At 43.5% G+C, this 10,368-nt stretch overlaps 1 protein-coding gene across 1 annotated transcript; it reads right to left on the bottom strand.

Moving 5' to 3' along the window:
- Positions 1 to 337: 337 nt before the first annotated feature.
- Positions 338 to 4,955, bottom strand: LOC143768719 (phospholipase A2 inhibitor and Ly6/PLAUR domain-containing protein-like). The gene is made up of 5 exons (XM_077257371.1): positions 4,879 to 4,955; positions 4,008 to 4,121; positions 3,777 to 3,923; positions 998 to 1,147; positions 338 to 828 (listed from the first exon to the last, which is right to left on the bottom strand). The coding sequence occupies exons 1-5, from the start codon at positions 4,928 to 4,930 to the stop codon at positions 662 to 664; spliced, it is 630 nt and encodes a 209-aa protein (XP_077113486.1). The 5' UTR covers positions 4,931 to 4,955; the 3' UTR covers positions 338 to 661.
- Positions 4,956 to 10,368: the final 5,413 nt, after the last annotated feature.

The raw sequence follows: 10,368 nt of genomic DNA on the forward strand, positions 1-10,368 counted from the left end.
AAATCCGCTAGTTAGCATGAGTTAGTGGCGATCTCATGTGCGACGCCGCTCACACCCAGTGCGCCAAATCTCATAGTTTTCCGTGGTTAGTGGCGTTCGCCAGTGTGGCGCCACATGCACTCTGTGCGCTAAATATAATTAGCAGTTCTGTGAAGTAACAAGGCTTGTTGCAGTACACATCGGGTGACGGTTAACCCTTGCGTGTTCGGTATTGTATATTGCCATATAGTTTACTCCATTACCGAGCAGCAGTTAACATCTCTGCACGGTTTAAACTTAGATATTTTCACTTTCTATAAAATGACAGAGAGACAGCACATTGCATAGTGAGCATTTATTGAAGTGTTCAGATAATCACATATTAAAATAAATCTTAAGAACTCATCAGAAATGTACTGGTTTTATTTCAGTATTCTGAGCAGTTTATGGGTTTACAGATTTTAGCTAGACCAATGTCATACAATTTATAGCTCCTGGGATACTACAACTACCAGCATAGCAGACATGAGGATGTTACACATTCCTAAAAATAATGTTTTGTTTACATCTAAATCTTAAATAAAGTCCCTCATCTCCCATAAGCAAAGCTAAGAAATAATATGGAACATGTTATACATTATTTCCTTCTCATACATTTGTGATTCAAAAAATCTAAAGAAAATCAATAGATTGAAGGTTTATTCATTAAGTCACTCAATTTTATGGAAGGAACATTACAGTTCAGGAGAATTCTTTTTTTTTCTGTAATCGCGATACAGCTGTCAAAGTTTACTTTGCAGACAACGTCATTAGCACAACCTTTACTGGAAAATTTCTTACTTGTGACACCTGTAGGCACAAAAACAACATAAACCATTAGGAAAAAAATGTTGTTCTAGCCAAATTCTAATTACTTCATGCAGATACATTTCTTAAAAACACTATTATATGCTTTATTTTTATTGCATCTGCACTGGGTAATAAAATGTCGTCATCCTTTAAGAAATATTTTGCTCACCAAAAACTATTAATTCCGCCCTATACTCAAAACATCTGTCCATGGCTCCAGTGCACTCCACCATGTGGTGACCCTTACATTCTTCCTCAGTGTCCGTACAGTAGGCGGATGGACATAGTTTACCATTTGGTGTTGGATCATCTTTAGGAACTGGAGAAATAAATACAATTGTTTGAATTAAATATTATCATTTAGATATGACTCACGGTCAAAAAAATATGTTCATATAATTCCATTATGTTGCTACTTTTTTATAATTTTGGCTCCAGTCCTCTACCATGTAAAAACAAAGTAGGAGCCAAACAACAAGCACAATTCTCTACTTCCAAAAGACATAGCTTTTTTTATCATTATAGCCACATAAAGCTTGTTTTTTGTTGGATGAGTTGTACTTTTGAATGACATCATTCATTTTACCATGTGATGCACTGGAATGCGGGAAAAAAATTGCAAGTGTGTTGAAAATACAATATGATTCACAGGTCAACACAATTACACAGATAACAATCAGGTATAGATTAGTATTTACCGTATATACTCGAGTATAATCTGACCCGAGTATAAGCAGAGACCCCTAATTTTGCCACAAAAAAAACTGGGAAAACATATTGACTCGAGTATAAGCCTAGGGTAGGAAATGCAGCAGCCACTGGTAAATTTCAAAAATAAAAATAGATACCAATAAAAGTAAAATTAATTGAGACATCGGTAGGTTAAATGTTTTTGAATATCCATAGAGTTCATGATGGGCCCCATAAGATCCTCCATACAAAATACGCCCCATATAATGCTTCATAAAGTTCATGATGGGCCCCATAAGATGCTCCATACAAACAATATGCCCCATATAATGCTGCACAAATGTTAATAATGCCTCATAAGAAGCTCCATATTAAAATATGCCTCATATAAGGCTGCACAAAAGGTTAATGATGGCCCCATAAGATGCTCCACAGAAAAATATACCCGATATAATGCTCCATAAAGGTTGATGGCCCCATAAGATGCTCCATAGAATAATATGCCCCATATGCTGCTGCTGCGATTAAAAAAAAAATGACATACTCACCTCTCGTCGGGGGAGAGATGCCAGTGTCCTGAGTAGGCGGGGACACCGGCACGCTATGGGGGCCAGGAGCTGGTGTCGCCGCTGGCTCAGGCCCCGGCACTTGCGATATTCACCTGTCCCCGTTCCACTGCCGTGCCGCTGTGTCTTCCAGGTCTCTGCAGTGACCGCTCAGGCAGAGGGTGCGCACTAAACACATCATCGCGCCCTCTGACCTGAACACCACAGCCAGAGTGCGCGGATGACACAACCTGGCAGTGGAACGGGTACAGGTGAATATCACATGGCTGACCCTCCCCCGTCATACTCACCCCATCCTGGCACGGCCTCTGCTTCTCAGATGGTCTCTGGTGCCGGCAGCTCTTCCTGTGTTCAGCAGTCACAGGGTACCGCTCATTAAAGTAATGAATATGCGCTCCACGCCTATGGTAGTGGAGTCGCATCAATATTCATTACTTTAATGAGTGGTACCATGTGACCGCTGAACACAGGAACAAGCTGCCGGCGCTGGAGACCATCTGAGAAGCAGAGACCGTGTCAGGAGGGGATGAGTATGATGTGACAGCCGCCACTCCTGCTGCTCCCCCTCCCTCGCCAACCCCCTGGGACAATGACTCGAGTATAAGCCGAGAGGGGCACCTTCAGCCTAAAATAATGGGCTGAAAATCTCGGCTTATAGTATGTACAGTAAGTTGTAAAAAAAAAACTTTGGAAATTTGTAAAGAAAAAAATATCATGTGTGTAACCATTTTTCGAGAACAGTAACATTTATGGGGCTGTGTGAGAGCTTATTCATTTTTCTACCCTGATAACATTTTATTACAATGTTGCAGTGGTAAAAAAACAGAATTCTGTCCGTTTTATTTTTTTTCTGCTAACGCTGTTTACCAATCCAATTAATTTATATTATATTTTGATAGATTGGACTTTTCTGAATGCAGTGATACCACATATGTATACTTCTTATTTTTTTAATTGTTCTATTTTTAATGGGGCAAAAGAGGAGTGATCATCTACAGACTTCAGGTTGTCATGACAACCTATCTGCGCCCCCCCTAAAAATGTCATGGTTGTGCCGATGGGAGCTGGGAATGATGCGCCCCCTGACGATGTCTGTTAAATGCCATTGTCAGAAAATGACAGCAGGATTTCACAGGATAACAGCCACGGCCGGAGCTCTTATCCATCCACGTCTGTTAGAGGCACATGATGGCTGATTAAATCAGCCATCATGTGAGAGGAAAGGTACGAGCTTGCCATGCGAGCCGACATCAAAGGCAGAGAGTCAGCATATGACATACAAGTAAGTCAAAGAAAGTGAAAAGGTTAAACTTGAGAGGTATAACCTACAAGAATTACAAGGTCTGTACAGCATTTCAATCTCCAAACAAGAATGTTCCCACACTGGATGAATGGAAGAAGACTTGAAACAAAGTTTCTTGGAGGACTGCAAAACTTTTTAGTTAAAAAAGGGTTAGTTCAAGTTGGGGTGGGCATAATTCTTGTATTTGTATTAATGCTACAAATCTCAGCCAGATGACAAATCTCCTGACCCAACCACCCTTGTCTCTGCCTAGGAATCTGTTGTTTTGGGTCACAAGACCAGTGGTCAAATCAATATTTTCTCTATATTGCCCTGTAAATTAGCACATTGACTGGGATTTACTCATTAGTCAAATATTACATTACGATAAGCGACAACTTGACACTTACTATCATATCCATCAGTGTTGCACAAGTCTCCAGTGCAGCAATTCACATAAAATCGAAGTATAAGACGTTCATGGAATCCTGAACCCTGGAGACCACAAATAGATTCGTTGGCACAGCCTTTATATATTGACTTAAAATAATGTCCATCTATTAGAGAAGTAAATAGACATCATGAAACCTGAATTGAGGTGGTGATATTTTTGTTTAAAAGAAGAATTGAGTTTTACTCACCGACGTAAACAAATTGGCAGACGGTCATACATCCAGCTGCGAGACATTCAATCTCAGACACATTACATGTGGTGGAGTTATAGGACACACCCAACATACATCTATAGGAAAACACTGGAAACAAGAGGTGACAATCCAATAATATTAAATAGAGACAATAAAAAAGGGGAATTCAAGTGAAAAGGGGAATAATTTAGTTGTAATGAGAATCATGTTTTTCATATTTGTGGCCATCGAAACCTGGACATTTGTCATTGCTAACAATTTAATCCAATAATACCGTAAATTCTTGACTTTTCCATATCAAGAAAATGTGGATGTTCTTCAAGTCCCACTTGTACTTTATTGGAAATGACCTTTTTTTTAGAAATATCTCTTATAGGGCATGGTTTTATTCCATAAAATTTCACAAGTGTATTATTTTTTACATAACGCACAATACGGTAACAATACCATGTCTCTAAATAAATATCTTGATGCAAAATTGTAATTGGACTCTAAACTGAGCGAAAAGTTTCAAGCAAGTCAAGTTAGTTATCATTTTACAATATGGTAGTGCCTGATGTAAGAACCTGCTTCCTCTATAACAACACTATGAAAGATGTGAATCTATATGAACACATCACTAGGAAAAGAAGAAGTGAATCCTGCATTATTTGGGAGCCCATTTATTAATAGTCTAGTTTTTGTAAGAATTGTTTCCATATCTGGCTGTGGCTTGATGTCACCACATTAGCCAGAATGATTCAGAACTTGTACTTCACATTAGCAAATACTTGCTGAAAATGAAGGAGAAGCAAAGCATTAAAGTTGCTGACACTTCTCGGTGAACTATGTGTATATGCTGTCAACGGACTTTCTCTAGTCTTACCTGAGCCGACAAGAGCAGAGATCACGCAAAGCAAAGCGACCAGGTTCTTCATCGTGTTTGATTGGTGGCTTCTCGGATTCTCTTCTGCTCGTCCTGTTGTCTGTACACTGGGATCATATAAATACTCTTTGGAAAAGTAAAGAAACTAAAGTATTACGGGTAGATGGAGTATATCCTATGGCACCATTGCACGCCATAATTTCCAAATATTCCCTGCAGAAATTTCTTCTCTCAGCAAATGTTAAGTTCTGGCACAAAGCAACAATGACGTGATGGCTGTTACAATGAGGAGTCCAGAATATCTGTCAATTTGATCTCGCCAAAAAGAGAATGCCGCGTCTTGTTTGTTTTTGTGCAACTTTTATTATCTTAAATATCTCTTGGAAATGTATTTAGGTGGATTTATTTTGTTTGTGTCCACAATCTTCTTATTCTTGACTTGACTTTCAGAAGTAAATTTCCAATAATGAACAATATATTTCTCTTTTTTATTCAAACAACTCCGCAATCCTGTAGAAAACCAAAAAAGGAAAAGAGAGACTAATTATCCAAAATAAAACATAACAAATTTTATTAATCACATAATTAAAAGCACCAGTGTATATATACAGATGCAATCAATGACAAAAGCTGAATAGTGTGGAACAATGGTGAAAGTAGCACCCAAACCCTGCCAAAGATGGGGTTTATATATATGGTGGATGGGGGACCCATAAAAATAGCAGCGTTAGGCTAAGTACACATTAGCGTATCTGTTATGCTGCGTTTTTATCCACATGAGCTTACGCATGACGCAAAAAAATTCTGCATGTGCATGCGTTTGTTTGTGTTTTTGCATGTGTTTGCGTTTTTCTGCGCATGCGTTCCAAATTTCCATGAATTTTGTTTGTGCGGCAAATGCTGTTCCAGGAGAATTTCTTTGACAAAAGCCTCACACAATACAATGGGTGTGTCTCATTGGAATTCTGCATATATAGACCCTACACAGATGAAATCCTCATCTTTTGCTGCTGTATCCAGCTGCAGGATGGATCCTGGCATGGAGAGCTTCTATCGTAATCCGGATTTGTCAATGAAATTGGCTTTTGCTTTTGCTGTGGCTTGTGAAGAAGAAAGAAGAAGAGAAAGACAGAGAAGATGTTGTCATCGCTACTGGCAACACTCCATCGTTGAAGTCTGAGAGAGCCGTGGAGCCTACCACTCGTTGTCCACCAAGCTGCGTGAAAACCTAGAGAAGTTTTTTGAATACACAAGGATGTCGGAACAGAGCTTTGATGACTTGCTGCAACTAGTCATGAGCGAATATACTCATTACTCGAGATTTCTCGAGCATGCTCGGGGGTCCTCCAAGTATTTTTAGTGCTCAAAGATTTAGTTTTTCTTGCCGCAGCTGAATGATTTACATCTGTTAGCCAGCATAAGTACATGTGGGGGTTGCTTAGCAACCAGGCAACCTCCACATGGACTTATGCTGGCTAACAGATGTAAATCATTCAGCTGCGACACGAAAAATTAAATCTCCAAGCACTAAAAAAATACTCGGAGGACCCCTGAGCATGCTCAAGAAATCTCGAGTAACGAGTATATTCGCTTATCACTAGCTGCAATGTGTCATAGGATCCATCACCAGGCAGGACACACAACTACGTCAAGCAATTCCTGCTGATGAACGTCTTCTGGTGACCCTGAGGTATGTAATTTTGAAAAACAAACAAATGTAGTTAGTATTATTGTTAGAAAATACATGTACTTATTTTTTTCCATTTTCTGTTTGACAGATTCCTAGCTAATGGAGTGTTAGGGGTCGAGTTCCCGCCTCTGCACAGGGGGAATCTCGAGCCATCTCATCTGTTGTCTCTCATTCTTCTCCAGCCGCAGTGGAGACATCGGTCCCAGCGTCTGGCTCAGCCTGATACTGTGCGGATGGTTTCTGCTGCTTTCCCAGGCTCAGCCATTGTAGCCAGTACTGGTCAGCGGCGAGCAGACGTCTCTGGGACTAAGTCCTGCTTTTTCCCTTCTGAGCATGCCCAAGGTAAGACCTCTCATTGGAGGTCAGGGGTCACATGCTCAGATACTGCTGCAGCTCCCATTGGTCCTCTAGGAAGGTCCTGAAGCTGCTGCAACTATAAAAGGTTCGCACGGCTGCACGGCCATGCGCTAGTATCACTTCATGTTATGAGCTTGCTATTTGTGGTCGCGCCTGTATGTGGATAGGGTTTGGCTGAAATAAGCCCCTAAAATACCGGCACCTCCGGTGAGGAGTTTGTATGTATGTATTCAGGACCCCGGCTGAAATAAGCCCCTAGAATACCGGCACCTCTGGTGAGGAGTTTGTATGTATGCTTCTCTGTGTGCGTGACCACTGACTGCTATCAGCTCAGCAGTTAGCTGTGTTCCTCTGTGACGCTAACAGGGCACAGCATGTTCTTTTCAGTGCGACTCAGTATCTGAGTTCACTTATACCGCCATATAGTGCCGTTATCTTCTAGCAGCAGGTTCTCTCCTGCAAGGTGGACCCTGGGCTGCGAACGCACCAATTATAACATCATTATTAACTCGGTGTGTTCCGCCAGTCCTAACATAATACTAGCACCAGGGCATCTGGCTAGAAAATGGCGGGCGATCAGCGTCTACAGTGGTACATCCAGCAGCTGGAGGGTAGGTTGGCAGCTCTTGAGTGCACAACCTCAGCTGTGGATGTAACCGCAGTCGCTGTTCAGGCTGCTAGTGTAGCTGCAGCCAGTTTGTCCTCTGCCACCACTGCTCTGACTTTATCCCGTCCCCCACTACCAGACAAGTTTGCTGGTGACAGTAAGCTATGTCGGGGATTTGTGAGCCAGTGCAACATGCATCTAGAGCTTCTGGCTGCACGTTTTCCTACGGAACGGGCTAATGTGGGATTTATCATATCCCTTTTGTTGGGCAGGGCGTTGGAATGGGCTACGCTGCTGTAGGAGCGTGATGACCGTGTGGTGCAGAGTGCTCCTCGCTTCCTGGACACTTTGAAACATGTCTTTTTAGGACCTCATGTCACCCACGATACGGCGCTCCAACTGTTGGCAATTACACAGGGTTCGTCCATGGTCAGTCACTTCGCCGTCTGATTCCGGACTCTGGCATCAGAGCTGGAGTGGCCAGATAAAGTCCTTATTCTGGTGTTCTGGAAAGGACTGGCAGACCATGTGAAGGACGCCTTGGCCATCAGAGAGATTCCTGCCACACTGGAGGAGCTCATTACAATCTCTATCCGCATCGACCTCCGTTTTAACGAGCAGAGGTTAGAGCGGACCCAGTGTAGGCAGAGGTTCTGATTGGCTCCTACATTCGCCAGCCCTCTGGAATCTCCTGTTCAGGCGTCCAACGCCCATGAGGCCATGTAGGTTTCTCGAGCGAGACCTAAGTCCCGGGCCGCTCGAGTATCCGTGGTTTGTAATATTTGCCAAGAGTTAGGACAATATGCCAATAAATATCCTCAGCGGTCGGGAAACGATCGCGTCTAGTAACCATTGGAGGAGGTTCTCTAGACACAGCGGCATTTTCCTCCAAGTTGTCCTTTAAAGGGATAATCTCTTTAGGCTCGTCCACTCTAACAGTTGAGCATTGTGTGGACTCTGGAGCAGAGGGGAATTTCACGTCCTCTGCCTTCGCTCAGCGACACACAATACCCCTGGTTATGCTCGCCAAACCGGTGACTGTTCGAGTGGTGAGTGGGTCGCCACTGCCCTCACAAATAACACATCAGACCATTCCTTTCTCATAATCTATGTCCCCTTCCCATCAGGAGATTATCTCCCTTCTTGTCATTCCTGAGGGAATAGAAGAGATTCTGCTAGGAATACCTTGGCTCCGTTTCCACTCCCCACATATTGAGTGGATCACAGGAAGGATATTGGGTTGGAGTGAATCTTGTAAGGGCAGATGTGTAAGGGAGTCCGTTCAGGTTTCCACTACAGAGATACCCGCAGATCTTACTTCCCTTCCCAAGTGTTATTGGTTCTTGTTCTCCAAGAAGGCTGTGGAGACCCTTCCGCCTCACCACCCATATGACTGTCCTACTGACCTCATGCCTGGAGCTGAACCTCCTCGGGGACGGATCTATCCCCTCTTTCTCCCAGAGACAGAGGCTATGTCCCAGTACATCCAGGAGAATTTGGCAAGAGGGTTCATTAGGAAGTCAGTGTCACCCGCAGGGGCGGGGTTCTTCTTTGTGCAGAAGAACGGAGAACTATGTCCATGCATAGACTACAGGGGTCTTAACGCCATCACCGTCAAGAATAAGTACCCATTGCCCCTGATATCTGAGCTCTTCGATAGGCTATGGGGGAGAAGGGTATTTACCAAATTAAATCTGCGGGGTGCTTATAACCTGATTCGCATCCATGAGGGGGACGAATGCAAGATGGCTTTTAATACCAGGGATGGGCATTATGAATATCTGGTGATGCCCTTTGGGCTCTGTAATGCCCCAACCGCTTTCCAAGACTTTGTGAATTACATCTTCCGGGATATGCTCTCTACCTCGGTCGTAGTCTATCTGGATGATGTACTCATCTACTCTCCAGATATTGACTCCCAACGGAGAGAGGTTTGCAAGGTCTTTGACCTCTTAAGGGCAAATTCTCTTTATGCCAAGTTGGAGAAATGTGTGCTTAAGCAGGAATCCTTGCCTTTCCTTGGTTATATTGGAGCGCCCCCAGATGAAGGGCCGCGGGGTACTCGGTACCGGGCTTCTCTGTCTCGGTTCTGTGGTCGTCCCGGTGGCTAAACCCGGTCCGTGACCGTGCTAAGGGGCATCCAATGAAAGGTGTAGGTGGTGGTGCGTGGTGCAGTTTGCGGTGAATAACGAGGACACAGGGTTGCAGTCTCTTTACCTCTTTACTGAAGGCTTCAAGGTCCTCAATCCAGAGTACGGTTAACAGGGCTGTAAGAGACCGGCCGGTCCGATGGCACCTCCAGAGTTCCCTTTACAGGTGGAAATCTGTTCCTACCTTCTAGCGCCTGTGTGTTGCAGTACTTCCCTGCTGAGCACCACGGGATAGTCCTCACAACTGTTGTGTCTGTTTCTGATGTTATTTCCCACAACTTATGTCTGTTCTGATGTTCTTCTCCGTCCCCCAGATGATATGGATAGGACGCACCCGTATGACGGGAAGGCCTGGAGTTCTTCCGGGACCCTAGCGTCGCCCCCCCTCCCACTGTTGCCCCCTATGTCTTCTTAGGTGATTTTGGTGAGACAGCCAACATAGAATCAACTGTCCTGCCTCTGTTTGAAGTATTGCTTGGAGCCTAATACTTCCTCGGCATTCTGGCCACCGGCTACGCGCCTCAATAGGATGTTGCCTCAATCTTACAGCAAGACTCCTATTGGTGTTATCTCCTTTTTGCTTTGATCTCGTTTCTCACTCTCCACAATAAACCTCGCTTCTTTGCCTTTCTTGAGATACCGCCGCGATGTAGTGCAGGCGCGGTTCGTTAACGTTCTTTTCTTTT

This window comes from Ranitomeya variabilis, chromosome 4 (genome assembly GCF_051348905.1).
Source record: "Ranitomeya variabilis isolate aRanVar5 chromosome 4, aRanVar5.hap1, whole genome shotgun sequence".
In the NCBI taxonomy this organism is placed as follows: Eukaryota; Metazoa; Chordata; class Amphibia; order Anura; family Dendrobatidae; genus Ranitomeya; species Ranitomeya variabilis.